This window comes from Ranitomeya variabilis, chromosome 2, assembly GCF_051348905.1.
Source record: "Ranitomeya variabilis isolate aRanVar5 chromosome 2, aRanVar5.hap1, whole genome shotgun sequence".
Lineage (NCBI taxonomy): Eukaryota > Metazoa > Chordata > Amphibia > Anura > Dendrobatidae > Ranitomeya > Ranitomeya variabilis.
In genome coordinates, this window is record NC_135233.1 from 240,348,716 (window position 1) to 240,364,901 (window position 16,186).

The window sequence follows — 16,186 nt, forward strand, 5'->3', positions numbered from 1 at the left end:
GGACTAGGGTTTTTGCAGATTCTTGGTTGAGGAATGAACATGAAATATTTTGAGTTGAAGTCGGCAGGAAGTGGAAAGGGCTTGGATATGTGGTTTGCAGGAGAGATCAGCGTCAAGGATTACCCCGAGGCAGCGAGCTTGTGGGACTGGGGAGAGTGGGCAGCCATGTACTGTAATGGATAGGTTCGTTGGTGGGGTCGCGTGAGATGGGGGAAAGATGATGAATTCTGTTTTGTCCATGTTAAGTTTCAGAAATCTAGCAGAGAAGAAGGATGAAATAGTGGACAGACATTGAGGGATTCTGGTTAGTAGGGAGGTGGTATCTGGTCCAGAGATGTAGATCTGTGTGTCATCAGCAGAGGTGATAGTGAAAGCCATGAGATTCTATGAGCTGTCCCAGGCCAAAGGTGTAAATGGAGAAGAGCAGGGGCCCAAGGACTGAACCTTGTGGGACTCCGACAGATAGGGGGCGAGGTAAGGAGGTGGTGTGTGAGTGGGAGACGCTGAAGGTCCAGTCTGTTAGGTATGATGAGATCCAGGATAGGGCCAAGTCTGTGATGCCAAGGGATGAGAGGGTCTGTAATAATAGGGAATGGTCCACTGTGTCAAAGGCAGCCGACAGGTCGAGGAGGAGGAGGACAGAGTAGTGTCGCTTGCTCTTGGTGGTTAAGAGGTCATTGATGACCTTAGTTAGGGCTTACAGGCTTGCAGCCAATGAAAACCCAAAAGTCATTATCTCAGTAAATTAGAATAATTAACAAAAAACACCTGCAGAGGCTTCCTAAGCATTTAGGAAGGTCCCTTCGTCAGTTTCAGTAGGCTTCACAATCATAGGGAAGACTGCTGACTTGACAGATGTCCAGAGGGCAGTCATTGACACACTCCACAAGGAGGGTAAGCCACAAAAGGTCATTGCAAAAGAAGCTGGCTCTTCACAGAGTACTGTATCCAAGCATATTAATGGGAAGTTGAGTGGAAGGAAAAAGTGTGGTGGAAAAAGGTGCACAAGTAACTGGGATAACTGCAGCCTTGAAAGGATTATTAAGAAAAGGCCATTCAAAAATTTTGGGGAGATTCACAAAGAGTGGACTGCTGCTGGAGTCATTGCTACAAGAGTTACCACACACAGACGTATCCAATACATGGGCTACAAGTGTCATATTCCTTGTGTCAAGCCACTAATGACCAATAGACAATGCCAGAAGAGTCTTACCTAGGCCAAGGAGAAAAAGAACTGGACTGTTGCTCAGTGGTCCAAGGTATTGTTTTCAGATGAAAGTAAATTTTGCATTTCATTTGGAAATCAAGGTGCCAGAGTCAGCACAGCCATCTACCAGGAACTTTTAGAGCACTCCATGCTTCCCTCTGTCGACAAGCTTTTTGGAGATGGAAATTTAATTCTCCAGCAGGACTTGGCACCTGTTCACACTGCCAAAAGTAGCAATACCTGGTTTAAAAACAACAGTATCACTGTGCTTCATTGGCCAGGAAACTCGCCTGACCTTAACCCCGTAGAGACTCTATGGGATATTGTCAAGAGGAAGATGAAACACCAGACCCAACAATACAGACGAGCTGAAGGCTGCTATCAAAGCAACCTGGGCTTCCATAACACCTCAGCAGTGCCACAGGCTGATCGCCTCCATGCCACGCCGCATTGATGCAGTAATTGATGCAAAAGGAGTCCCGACCAAGTATTGAGTGCATTTACTGAATATACATTTCCGTAGGCCAACATTTCAGATTTTAACATCATTTTTCAAGCTGGTGTTATAAAGTATTCTAATTTACTGAGATAATAACTTTTGGGTTTTCATTGGCTGTAAGCCATAATCCTCAACATTAACGGAAATAAACACTTGAAATAGATCACTCTGTTTGTAATGACTTTATGTAATATGAGTCTCACTTTTTGTGCTAACGAACTGAAGTAAATTAACTTTTTGATGATATTCTAATTTTCTGAGAAGCACCTGTAGCTGTAGTGCTCCAGTCTGTTCTTTCAGACAGCAGCCCGACCTGCAAAAAGCTAATAATTGGGATTATTGAGCGTGAGACCCCCACTGATCTAATATTGGTAACCTCGTGAATAGGAGCTGTGCTGCAAAAGCCGGCAGCGTTCTTTCAATATTTACCTCTAGCCTGTGCCGAAGCTGCAAACTGCTGATCTGTGGGGGTGCCCTGATCTCATACTGATATTAATTACCTATTTTGGGGTTAGGTTATCAGTATTTTGTGACCAGAAACCCTTTTAATATCTCAGTAGTGGACAACCTCTTAATGTGTCTATCCTTCTTTATTCATATAAATAAACATTACAAACAGGGGTGTAACTACAACAGGTGCAGTTGTTGCAATCGCACCCTGGAGCCTAGGGGGGCCCTAAAAGTCCCTTTGGCCTATAGAGAAAGACTATTGCTATTAAAGATTTAAAATATTTGGGGGCCCCGTTGGAGCTCTCGCATCGGGGCCCATGAGTTTCAAGTTACGCCACTGATTACAAAGAATTACTTGTATGACTCAGATAAATGCTTAAATTGTCATTTTTCCATAATGTTTAGGATTTGCTATAGTATTGGACTTTATCATTGGTAGTATTACTATTTGTGGTATACAATATTGTGATTTTATCCCCCAGTTTCACGTCACTATTACTTTTCTTTACAAATGACTCATGTTTGTCTCTTTTTTCCTTCCAGAAGAGGTGAACGTCCTGGAACACCTCACCATACACTCAGCGGAGCTCGTGAACATCTCTCTCAGCTCTGAACACTTCTGTCTCTCATTAGATATGGGACAATACTCTACTCTCAGTATCTCCACCAGGACCATGTTTGGAGACAGGTAAATACCATCGATATTATCAGTAGACTGCTTCAGTAGATTGATCATTTGGTCCACTTGTTTAATGGCAAAATGCCCTACAATAGGTATACAGCAGTTTTGCCCTTGTACTTATTGAATGTCTTTAGTTTTGCAGATGAGCTGGCTGTACTGATCAAGCTACGTTCAACCCTTCAGGAGGACAGCGGTCTCGTCACTATATTAAGTCTCCTCGGTCAGGTGCTATTTCAGATCCGCATTAACCCCAATGCTCTTATATTTATCTCCAGCCGACGTGGACATTACGAGTGAGTGGCATCATCCCCATGTTATAGATAATTTGTCAAAGTCATTAATATCAAAGGGATAACCAACTGAAAAGACAACTACAGTGTTGTAGAAGGAAACAAATAAGTGAAATGTCTTTGAGATAAAGAATGGATGTGGTCATTGTTTCTGATCAATAATTTACAGGACGAATGAGGGTAATCAGATGTAAGACAACAGCAGTGATCTCCAACCTATGGCTCTCCTAGTGGTGTAGTGGAAAACTACAACTCCCACTATGGAAAGCCACAGCTTTAAGATCACTAGAGCCTCATTTTCTGCTTATGCGGCTTTTGGATTTCCTTATGGTATCTGAATATGTTTTTCTTCACATTGTCTGAAACACAATAGATTCCCGTTCTCTTCTCTGACTGATGGAAACTGGCATCGGGTGGCTCTTGCTATCTCCTCCAAAGGTGTGGTGCTTTATGTGGACTGCAAACTTGTGGAGAAGCTCCCCTGGACTAACTTTTTTGGGCTAGGGATCAAAACTGACGGAATATTAATGCTGGGAGGACTTATTGAGACATATGATGTGCCTTTTAAGGTAAGAATAATTAAGATAATAAGTTTTGACATTCCCCCCCCCCCCCCCCACATGAGGCTGTCCTCAAAACTATGCTAATGTCTGCTCATATTGAAGCCACTGCTTGGCAAACAGTAGGCCCAAATAATGATTCATTAAAGGGGTTCTCCGGTCTTAGGCTACAATCCACTGTCAGTATATGTGACTTGAGACTTGTGAATCCTCACATCGTGCACAAGGCTTGCTGTGAGGATTCTCCGGTGTTGGAAGCCAATTATGTGACAGCAAGTATGCAATGTGCATACTTCCGGCCAAATTTAACTATATGTGTCCAGCCTTGCTTCAATAAGTATTTAGTAAGCTCGTGACCGCATGTATGCAAATCACATACTTGGGGTATGCGCCTGCTGCTCTCTACCCCAGAGAATCCTGTCAGCTCGCACTGTGCATGCAATGTGAAGATTCACAAGTCTGCAGACACATACTGCAGACTTTTAGACTAAATTCAGACAACCCATTTAAGTACTAGAATAGACTTGCATGGGAAACTTAAATTTTGGCTACAGTTCCCATAGCTGACTAAGACATTTACCTTTTAATTATGTTCTCTGGTCAATTTATTTTGGGTAAATAAGTATATTGGATTTTCTAAACCAGATTACCCCTTTAATTGATTGGTCATTGTCCAGCTAATATTTCAGTTAATTAAAGTTAATTTAACTTTTTGAAAGGTTTAGTATACTCCTTTACAACTTCCTATTCTATGATTTTCTCATGAGAAGAAATCCCCCAACTCCACCCAAGATGCTTTTCTCACTTTAAAACTTAAAAAAAAAACCTCATATAATACCTTAATGAAAAACATCTGGTCACTTCCAGCGTATGTAGTGATTACTGCATCTATGACACCAAAACAGCTCCATAACACAAGGAAGAATACCAAGTCTTACATTCGAGTTAGTGTCTCCTCACGTTCCCTATCAAGTCAGAAAAAGGTCTATTATATTGTAATGGTCCTTGTGATGAGAGAAGACATTGTGGTGTACAGGGGAACATTGCTCAAATACCTAATCATTGTTCACTCTTCAGTTGGTCTTGTCATGTCTTGTGAGGGCAATGCTAAAAGTTACACGCATTCTTAGAAACAGCACAACACCAGTAGACGCCATCCTCACACATTACGACTTCCTATTAAAATAGTTATATTTACATTCCCCACAGTTTTGCAGAGTGCAAGCTGTTATGACCCCAATGGCGAGGGTCTCAGAGGAACGTGGAAGTCTGCAGAATACAAAAATCCAGCTCATAGGGCAGTGGTAACTGGGTTGACCATATATCTACTCCTAACGCCAACACTAGAAGTAGCCGGGGATCATTCCTACGTTAATTCTAGATGACACGCGCCAGCCGGAGAATCTAGCTACCCCTAGTAGAGGAAAACAAAGACCTTTCTTGCCTCCAGAGAAGGGGACCCCAAAGCTGGATAGAAGCCCCCCACAAATAATGACGGTGAGGTAAGAGGAAATGACAAACACAGAAATTAACCAGGTTTAGCACAGAGAGGCCCGCTTACTGATAGCAGAATAAAGAAAGGTAACTTATATGGTCAACAAAAACCCTATCAAAATCCACACTGGAAATTCAAGAACCCCCGAACCGTCTAACGGTCCGGGGGGAGAACACCAGCCCCCTAGAGCTTCCAGCAAAGGTCAGGATATAGATTTGGAACAAGCTGGACAAAAATACAAAACCAAAACAAATAGCAAAAAGCAAAAGGCAGACTTAGCTGAAATAACTGGAACCAGGATCAGTAGACAAGAGCACAGCAGACTAGCTCTGATAACTACGTTGCCAGGCATAGAACTGAAGGTCCAGGGAGCTTATATAGCAACACCCCTAACTAACGACCCAGGTGCGGATAAAAGGAATGACAGAAAAACCAGAGTCAAAAAACTAGTAACCACTAGAGGGAGCAAAAAGCAAATTCACAACAGTACCCCCCCCTTAGTGAGGGGTCACCGAACCCTCACCACGACCACCAGGGCGATCAGGATGAGCGGCATGAAAGGCACGAACTAAATCGGCCGCATGAACATCAGAGGCGACCACCCAGGAATTATCCTCCTGACCATAGCCCTTCCACTTGACCAGGTACTGAAGCCTCCGCCTGGAGAGGCGAGAATCCAAGATCTTCTCCACCACGTACTCCAACTCGCCCTCAACCAACACCGGAGCAGGAGGCTCAGCAGAAGGAACTACAGGCACCATGTACCGCCGCAACAAGGACCTATGAAATACATTGTGAATAGCAAACGACACAGGAAGATCCAGACGAAAAGATACAGGATTAAGGATTTCCAATATCTTGTAAGGCCCAATAAAACGAGGTTTAAATTTGGGAGAGGAGACCTTCATAGGAACAAAGCGGGAAGAAAGCCATACCAAATCCCCAACGCGTAGTCGGGGACCCACACCGCGGCGGCGGTTGGCAAAGCGCTGAGCCTTCTCCTGTGACAACTTCAAGTTGTCCACCACATGATTCCAGATCTGCTGCAACCTATCCACCACAGAATCCACCCCAGGACAGTCAGAAGGCTCCACATGACCCGAAGAAAAGCGAGGATGGAAACCAGAGTTGCAGAAAAAAGGCGAAACCAAGGTGGCGGAACTAGCCCGATTATTAAGGGCAAACTCAGCCAACGGCAAGAATGTCACCCAATCGTCCTGATCAGCAGAGACAAAACACCTCAAATAAGCCTCCAAAGTCTGATTGGTTCGCTCCGTCTGTCCATTAGTCTGAGGATGGAAAGCAGACGAAAACGACAAATCAATGCCCATCCTACTACAAAAGGATCGCCAGAACCTGGAAACGAACTGGGATCCTCTGTCTGACACAATATTCTCAGGGATGCCGTGCAAACGAACCACGTTCTGGAAAAACACAGGAACCAGATCGGAAGAGGAAGGCAGCTTAGGCAAAGGAACCAAATGGACCATCTTGGAGAAGCGATCACATATCACCCAGATAACGGACATGCCCTGAGATAGCGGAAGATCAGAAATGAAATCCATGGAGATATGTGTCCAAGGTCTCTTCGGGACAGGCAAGGGCAAGAGCAAACCGCTGGCACGAGAACAGCAAGGCTTAGCTCGAGCACAAGTCCCACAGGACTGCACAAATGACCGCACATCCCTTGACAAGGAAGGCCACCAAAAGGACCTGGCCACCAGATCTCTGGTGCCAAAAATTCCCGGGTGACCTGCCAACACCGAGGAATGAACTTCGGAAATGACTCTGCTGGTCCACTTATCCGGGACAAACAGTCTGTCAGGTGGACAAGACTCAGGCCTATCAGCCTGAAATCTCTGCAACACACGTCGCAGATCCGGAGAAATAGCTGACAAGATAACTCCATCTTTAAGAATACCAACAGGATCAGCGACTCCAGGAGCATCAGGCACAAAGCTCCTAGAAAGAGCATCGGCCTTCACATTCTTTGAACCTGGTAAATACGAGACAACAAAATCAAAGCGGGAGAAAAACAATGACCAGCGGGCCTGTCTCGGATTAAGGCGTTTAGCAGACTCGAGATACATCAGATTTTTGTGATCAGTCAAGACCACCACACGATGCTTAGCACCCTCGAGCCAATGACGCCACTCCTCAAATGCCCATTTCATGGCCAACAACTCCCGATTGCCCACATCATAATTTCGCTCGGCAGGCGAAAACTTCCTAGAGAAAAAGGCACAAGGTTTCATAACAGAGCAACCAGGGCCTCTCTGCGACAAAACGGCCCCTGCCCCAATCTCCGAAGCATCCACCTCAACCTGAAAGGGAAGTGAGACGTCAGGCTGGCACAAAACAGGCGCCGAAGTAAACCGGCGTTTCAACTCCTGGAAAGCCTCCACGGCAGCAGGAGCCCAGTTAGCTACATCGGAGCCCTTCTTGGTCATATCCGTCAAAGGTTTCACAATGCTAGAAAAATTAGCGATAAAACGACGGTAGAAGTTAGCGAAGCCCAAGAACTTCTGAAGACTCTTAACTGACGAGGGCTGAGTCCAATCAAGAATAGCTCGGACCTTGACTGGGTCCATCTCCACAGCAGAAGGGGAAAAAATAAACCCCAAAAAGGGAACCTTCTGTACACCAAAGAGACACTTTGAGCCCTTGACAAACAAAGAATTTTCACGCAAAATTTTAAAGACCAACCTGACCTGCTCCACATGCGAATCCCAATTATCAGAAAAAACCAAAATATCATCCAGATAAACAATCAAAAATTTATCCAGATACTTCCGGAAAATGTCATGCATAAAGGACTGAAAAACTGAAGGCGCATTGGAGAGCCCAAAAGGCATCACCAAGTACTCAAAATGACCTTCGGGCGTATTGAATGCGGTTTTCCATTCATCACCTTGCTTAATGCGCACAAGGTTGTACGCACCACGAAGGTCTATCTTGGTGAACCACTTGGCACCCTTAATCCGGGCAAACAAGTCAGACAACAGCGGTAAAGGATACTGAAATTTGACAGTGATCTTATTTAAAAGCCGATAATCAATACAAGGTCTCAAAGATCCGTCCTTTTTTGCCACAAAAAAGAATCCCGCACCAAGAGGGGAAGAAGACGGACGAATATGTCCTTTCTCCAGAGACTCCTTGATATATGAACGCATAGCGGTATGTTCAGGTACCGACAGATTAAACAGTCTTCCCTTAGGAAATTTACTGCCTGGGATCAAATCTATAGCACAGTCACAGTCCCTATGAGGAGGCAGTGCACTGGACTCAGACTCACTGAAGACATCCTGATAATCAGACAAATACTCCGGAACTTCCGAAGGCGTAGAAGAAGCAATAGACACAGGCAGGGAATCCCCATGAATACCACGACAGCCCCAACTTGAGACTGACATAGCCTTCCAGTCCAGGACTGGATTATGGGTCTGTAACCATGGCAGCCCTAAAACAACCAAATCATGCATTTTATGTAAAACCAGGAAACGTATCACCTCGCGGTGTTCAGGAGTCATGCACATGGTAACCTGTGTCCAATACTGCGGTTTATTTGCTGCCAATGGTGTAGCATCAATACCCCTAAGAGGAATAGGATTTTCTAATGGTTCAAGAGTAAAACCACAGCGCTTAGCAAATGAGAGATCCATGAGACTCAGGGCAGCACCTGAATCTACAAACGCCATGACAGGATAAGATGACAGTGAGCAAATCAAAGTTACAGACAGAATAAATTTAGGTTGCAAATTACCAACGGTGACAGGACTAACAACCTTAGCTATACGTTTAGAGCATGCTGAGATAACATGTGTAGAATCACCACAGTAGTAGCACAAGCCATTCCTGCGTCTATGAATTTTCCGCTCATTTCTAGTCAGGATTTTATCACATTGCATTAAATCAGGTGTCTGTTCAGACAACACCATGAGGGAATTTGCGGTTTTGCGCTCCCGCAACCGCCGGTCAATTTGAATAGCCAGTGCCATAGTATCATTCAGACCTGTGGGAATGGGAAAACCCACCATAACATTCTTAATGGCTTCAGAAAGGCCATTTCTAAAATTAGCGGCCAGTGCACACTCGTTCCAATGTGTCAGCACGGACCATTTCCGAAATTTTTGGCAATACACTTCAGCCTCGTCCTGCCCCTGAGACATAGCCAGCAAGGCCTTTTCTGCCTGAATCTCAAGATTGGGTTCCTCATAAAGTAAACCGAGCGCCAGAAAAAACGCATCAAGATCAGCCAATGCCGGATCTCCTGGCGCCAGCGAAAAAGCCCAATCCTGAGGGTCGCCCCGTAAGAACGAAATAACAATTTTTACTTGCTGATCAGAATCTCCAGATGAACAGGGTCTCAGGGACAAAAACAATTTACAATTATTCACGAAATTCCTAAACTTAAACCTGTCTCCGGAAAACAGTTCAGGAATCGGTATTTTAGGTTCTGACCTAGGATTCCTGATAACATAGTCTTGTATGCCCTGCACACGAGTAGCCAGCTGGTCCACACTTGTAATCAAGGTCTGGACATTCATGTCTGCAGCAAGCATAGCCACTCTGAGGTAAAGGGGAAAAAGAAAAAAAAAAAACTCTGAATCTTCTTTCTTATAATCCCTCTTCTGCAATGCATTAAACATTTAATACTGGCCTGGCAAACTGTTATGACCCCAATGGCGAGGGTCTCAGAGGAACGTGGAAGTCTGCAGAATACAAAAATCCAGCTCATAGGGCAGTGGTAACTGGGTTGACCATATATCTACTCCTAACGCCAACACTAGAAGTAGCCGGGGATCATTCCTACGTTGATTCTAGATGACACGCGCCAGCCGGAGAATCTAGCTACCCCTAGTAGAGGAAAACAAAGACCTTTCTTGCCTCCAGAGAAGGGGACCCCAAAGCTGGATAGAAGCCCCCCACAAATAATGACGGTGAGGTAAGAGGAAATGACAAACACAGAAATGAACCAGGTTTAGCACAGAGAGGCCCGCTTACTGATAGCAGAATAAAGAAAGGTAACTTATATGGTCAACAAAAACCCTATCAAAATCCACACTGGAAATTCAAGAACCCCCGAACCGTCTAACGGTCCGGGGGGAGAACACCAGCCCCCTAGAGCTTCCAGCAAAGGTCAGGATATAGATTTGGAACAAGCTGGACAAAAATACAAAACCAAAACAAATAGCAAAAAGCAAAAGGCAGACTTAGCTGAAATAACTGGAACCAGGATCAGTAGACAAGAGCACAGCAGACTAGCTCTGATAACTACGTTGCCAGGCATAGAACTGAAGGTCCAGGGAGCTTATATAGCAACACCCCTAACTAACGACCCAGGTGCGGATAAAAGGAATGACAGAAAAACCAGAGTCAAAAAACTAGTAACCACTAGAGGGAGCAAAAAGCAAATTCACAACAGCAAGCATATCTGAGGAATGTTGGGGACGGCCACTTTATACAAAATGTATATATGCATATACTAAATGTATCTATCTATAAAAATGGCCCATTGATAGAAATGTGATACGTCTTCACGTATACACATGGCAACAAATCCAGCCTTCGACTTAAGGGGAATCTGTCAGCATGGACAGAAATCTGCTAACCAGAGGTGAGGGGGCATGATTATACAGAGCAGTAGACTAGGAGGCACGTGACAACTAGTCCTGTGCTAATAAAAACGGATTTGATTAAGACAGCAACACGCAGCCTAGGATCTCTCTATGCGCTGCCAATGAGGGAGATTCCAGGTAGAAGAAATAAAAAATCTTTATTGGGACTATGTGTTTGGGAGCTGAAGTCACACTCAATGAAGGAGCTGGATTGGCTCCTAAATGTGTGACCAATAAAGATTTTTTTTATTTTATCTACTTGAATCCTCCCTCATTGTCAGCGTTCATCAAGCCCCATAATTTTTTTTCCATTCCTGTACCTCTTTGACTATTCATATTGATTAAACACTTAACACGCATTTAAATTTGATTAAGTCCTTGTTCATGTCTCACTGGTTCCAATGCAGTTTGTTACATTTGATCCCACAGATCACTACACCAGTAGCTACTTTGCAGACGCAGCCAAGAGACTCTCATGGCTGCAAGTACTGTATTATCCAGGAATTAGTCTTGAATGAGTGCCAGTTCTTCTCAGTGACATAGTAAAGGCCTACTGGTCCATAATATAGGTATTAATGCTATTCGGCAGGTGAAATAAGTGTTGAACACGTCACCAATTTTCTAAGTAAATTTATTTCTAAAGATACTATTCACATGAAATTCTCACCAGATGTCAGTAACAACCCATCCAGTCCACACAGCAAAAAAAAATCAAACCATAGATGTCCATAAATTAAGTTATGGGTAATATAATGAGAAGTGACACAGGTTAAAAGTATTGAACACGGTTACTGAAATGTATTTAATATTTTGAACAAAAGCCTTTGTTGGTGATGACATCTTCATGGAGAAACTAGGCACATGCATTGCTCAGGTGTGATTTTGGCTTATTCTTCCACACAAACATTCTTCACATCCTGAAGGGCTCCTTCTATGAGCTTTATTTCCTTCCATACATTATCTATTGGATCCAGGTCCGGTGATCGGCTCGGCCATTCTAGCAGATGTATTTTCTTTTTTTGAAACCAATTGAGATTTTCCTTGGCTGTGTGTTTGGGATCATTGTCTTGCTGATATGTCCACACTTGTTTCATCTTTATCATCCTGGTAGATGGCAGCAGGTTTGTAACAGGAATGTCTAGGTCTGTCCATTCATCCTTCCTTCAATTACTGTATATGATGTTTGCCAGAAACAAAAGTTTGCAATCAACCCAAAATTTAAGTTTAACTAAGAGTAACACCACTATTTCTAGAGTTATCCATAGGCTTATGATACTTTTCTCTGGCTTGTCTTCTGTGAAAGAAAAATTGCAATGTTGAGATGTGATGTTGTTTTGTGATTATTCCCATTGCAGGGATCTTTACAGCAGCTCGTCTTTGTGATGGGAGAACAAGGGGCTGCCCAGCGCTACTGCAGGAATTACAACCAGACCTGTCTAAGCAGTTTCCCAGCAGAACAGCCTTTCAATGGATCCCGAACGGGACTCGGTGCCCACCATACTCCAGTTTCCGAGGTAGCAAGATGATGCCAAGTATTTGTACTACTGTACTTCCAATTAGGGCAATTCTAAATGGTTATGATTTAAAGCCTACTGAGGGTGAAGTGTCCTAGAGCTTTCATTTAAAATATCCAAATTCTTACCTACCTGCAAATGCAACCTAAAGGAACTTACTGTATATTGTTTTATCATTTAGGTCATTTGTAGGTATTTGCTCTGGTAGGCAATGGCAGGGCCACAGTAATGAGGCAACACACAGGCTTAGAGTCCAAACTTCAGTGGTTTATTAACACAATAAACAGTAGGCAGCAGGAAGTAAGAAAAACACAAACATACTCCAGCTTGGGGAACCACTGGTCTCAGACTCACCCTTGCACGGGACGGGCGTAACTAAGCGGCTGCCTGGTCAGTGGCATCTGTTGTGAATTTGGATTCTGGGCTCCCCCGGTGGCCGCTTGTGGAATTGGACTTGTCATCCTCTTTCCTGTTTCACCTGATTCCATCAGTAGTGGGTGTCGCTATTTAAGCTCATTTCTCTGGTGGTTTCTTGCCGGTCAACAATGTTATCTGATGCCTCTCAGTGCTTGTTCCTGCTTCTAGACAACTACTAGATAAGTTGGACTTTTGTCCATGTTTTGTTTTGCCTATTTGTTCCAGTTCACAGCTGAAGTTTTGTTACTGTGTCTGGAAAGCTCTCGTTGATCAGGGATTGCTACTCTGGCGTTATGAGTTAATGCCAGAGTTTAAGGTAATCTCTGGATGGTGTTTTGTTAGTGTTTTTCTGCTGACCATGAAAGTATACTATCTGTCTTCTGCTATCTAGTAAGCGGACCTCAAATTTGCTAAGACTATTTTCCTGCTGCGTTTGTTGTTTCATCTGAACTCACCGTCATTATATGTGGGGGGCTACTGTCTTCTTTGGAATATTTCTCTAGAGGGTAGCCAGGTCTTATATTTCCCTCTGCTAGCTATTTAGGTCTTAGGCCAGAGCTGGGCATCTAGCGATAAATAGGAAATGCTACCTGGCTATTTCTAGTTGCGCGGCAGGCTTAGTTCATGGTCAGTATAGTTCCATCTTCCGAGAGCTTGTCCCTCTATAGGCTTGCTATGATCTCTGCCTGCAGAGATCATGACAGTTTGACCGGCCCATAAAGTGTTAAAGACCCAGGTTGAGAAAGGAGAGTTATAAGAAGTCTGCTGGAATTTTTTTTTTTTTTTTTTTTTTCTTCCTCCAGTCTGCCTTGCTGCAGTCTTTTTTCTCTCTCTCCTCCTAATCTCTGTATGCTCTGTGTGCACCTGACAATAATGGATCTCCAGAGTGTAACTGCGGGTTTGAATAATCTCATCACGAAAGTACAAAATTTACAAGATTTTGTGGTACATGCTCCGGTATCTGAGCCGAGAATTCCTTTGCCGGAGTTCTTCACAGGGAATAGAGCTAGCTTCCAGAATTTCCGAAATAATTGTAAGCTTTATTTGTCCCTGAAGTCTCGTTCAGCTGGAGACCCTGCTCAGCAGGTTAGGATTGTGATTTCCTTGCTCAGGGGTGACCCTCAAGATTGGGCCTTCTCATTGCCAGCAGGGGATCCTGCGTTACGCGATGTGGATGCGTTTTTTCTGGCCTTGGGCTTGCTTTATGAGGAACCTCATTTGGAACTTCAGGCAGAAAAAACTTTGATGGCATTATCTCAGGGGCAAGACGAAGCTGAACTTTTCTGCCAAAAATTCCGTAAATGGTCTGTGCTTACTCAGTGGAATGAGTGCGCCTTGGCGGCAACTTTCAGAGAAGGTCTCTCTGATGCCGTTAAGGATGTTATGGTGGGGTTCCCTTTGCCTGCAGGTCTGAATGAGTCCATGACAATGGCTATTCAGATTGATAGGCGTCTGCGGGAGCGCAAACCGGTGCACCATCTGGCGGTGTCTATGGAAAAGACGCCAGAAAGTATGCAGTGTGATAGAATTCTGTCCAGGAGCGAGCGACAGAATTTTAGACGGAAGAATGGATTGTGTTTCTATTGTGGGGATTCTACTCATGTTATATCGGCATGCTCTAGGCGTACAAAGAAGCTTGATAAGTCTGTTTCCATTGGCACCATTCAGTCTAAGTTTATTTTGTCTGTAACCCTGATTTGCTCTTTGTCATCCATTGCCACGGACGCCTATGTTGACTCTGGCGCCGCTCTGAGTCTTATGGATTGGTCCTTTGCCAATCGTTGTGGTTTTGATTTAGAGCCTTTGGAGACTCTTATTCCTCTGAAGGGGATTGACTCCACCCCATTGGCTAATAATAAACCACAATACTGGACACAAGTAACCATGCGTATCAATCCGGATCACCAGGAGATTATTCGTTTCCTGGTGCTGTATAATTTACATGACGATTTGGTACTGGGATTGCCATGGTTGCAGTCTCACAACCCAGTCTTGGACTGGAGAGCAATGTCTGTGTTGAGCTGGGGATGTAAGGGTATTCATGGGGACGTACCTTTGGTTTCTATTTCGTCGTCCATTCCCTCTGAAGTCCCTGAGTTCCTCTCTGATTATCAAGACGTCTTTGACGAACCCAAGCTTGGGTCGTTACCTCCGCACCGTGAGTGCGATTGTGCCATAGATTTGATACCGGGTTGTAAATATCCAAAGGGTCGTTTGTTTAATTTGTCTGTGCCGGAACATGCTGCTATGCGGGAATATATAAAGGAGTCTTTGGAAAAGGGACATATTCGTCCATCTTCTTCTCCCTTGGGAGCTGGGTTTTTCTTTGTCCCAAAAAAAGACGGCTCTTTGAGACCATGTATTGATTATCGGCTTCTGAATAAGATCACTGTTAAGTATCAATACCCATTGCCATTGCTTACTGATTTGTTTGCTCGTATAGAGGGTGCTAAGTGGTTCTCTAAAATTGATCTTCGTGGGGCGTATAATTTGGTGCGGATCAGGCAGGGGGATGAGTGGAAGACCGCATTTAATACGCCCGAGGGCCACTTTGAGTATTTGGTCATGCCTTTTGGTCTTTCTAATGCCCCTTCAGTTTTCCAGTCTTTTATGCATGATATTTTCCGCGATTTTCTGGATAAATTTATGATAATATATCTGGATGATATTCTGATTTTTTCTGATGACTGGGACTCTCATGTCCAGCAGGTCAGGAGAGTTTTTCAGGTTCTGCGGTCTAATTCTTTATGTGTGAAGGGGTCTAAGTGCGTTTTTGGGGTCCAGAAAATTTCCTTTTTGGGGTATATTTTTTCTCCCTCTTCCATTGAGATGGATCCCGTCAAGGTGCAAGCTATTTGTGACTGGACTCAGCCCTCCTCTCTTAAGGGTCTTCAGAGATTTTTGGGCTTTGCCAACTTTTACCGCCGATTTATTGCTGGTTTTTCGGATGTCGTTAAACCACTGACTGATTTGACCAGACAAGGCGCTGATGTTGCTAATTGGTCCCCTCATGCTGTAGAGGCCTTTCAGGAGCTTAAGCGCCGTTTTGCCTCTGCCCCTGTGTTGCGTCAGCCTGATGTGAATCTGCCTTTTCAGGTTGAGGTTGACGCTTCGGAGATCGGAGCTGGGGCAGTGTTGTCGCAGAAAGGTTCCGACTGCTCCGTCATTAGGCCTTGTGCCTTCTTTTCTCGCAAATTTTCGCCCGCAGAGCGGAATTATGATGTTGGGAATCGGGAGCTTTTGGCCATGAAGTGGGCGTTTGAGGAGTGGCGCCATTGGCTCGAGGGGGCTAGGCATCAGGTGGTGGTATTGACTGACCACAAAAATTTGATTTATCTTGAGACTGCCAGACGCCTGAATCCTAGACAGGCGCGCTGGTCTTTATTTTTTTCTCGCTTTAATTTTGTGGTGTCATACCTACCGGGTTCTAAGAATGTTAAGGCAGATGCCCTTT

The 16,186-nt window shown here is 44.3% G+C and overlaps 1 protein-coding gene across 2 annotated transcripts in view; it reads left to right on the top strand.

Moving 5' to 3' along the window:
• LOC143805234 (uncharacterized) overlaps positions 1-16,186 on the top strand; it is a 660,557-nt gene that overhangs the window by 335,992 nt on the left and 308,379 nt on the right. For both annotated transcript variants that reach the window (XM_077284263.1, XM_077284264.1), the window contains exons 2-5: positions 2,700-2,844; positions 2,973-3,131; positions 3,502-3,697; positions 12,157-12,315. In XM_077284263.1, the coding sequence (XP_077140378.1) occupies positions 2,700-2,844; positions 2,973-3,131; positions 3,502-3,697; positions 12,157-12,315 (659 nt within the window). The remainder of the gene's footprint in view (positions 1-2,699; positions 2,845-2,972; positions 3,132-3,501; positions 3,698-12,156; positions 12,316-16,186) is intronic.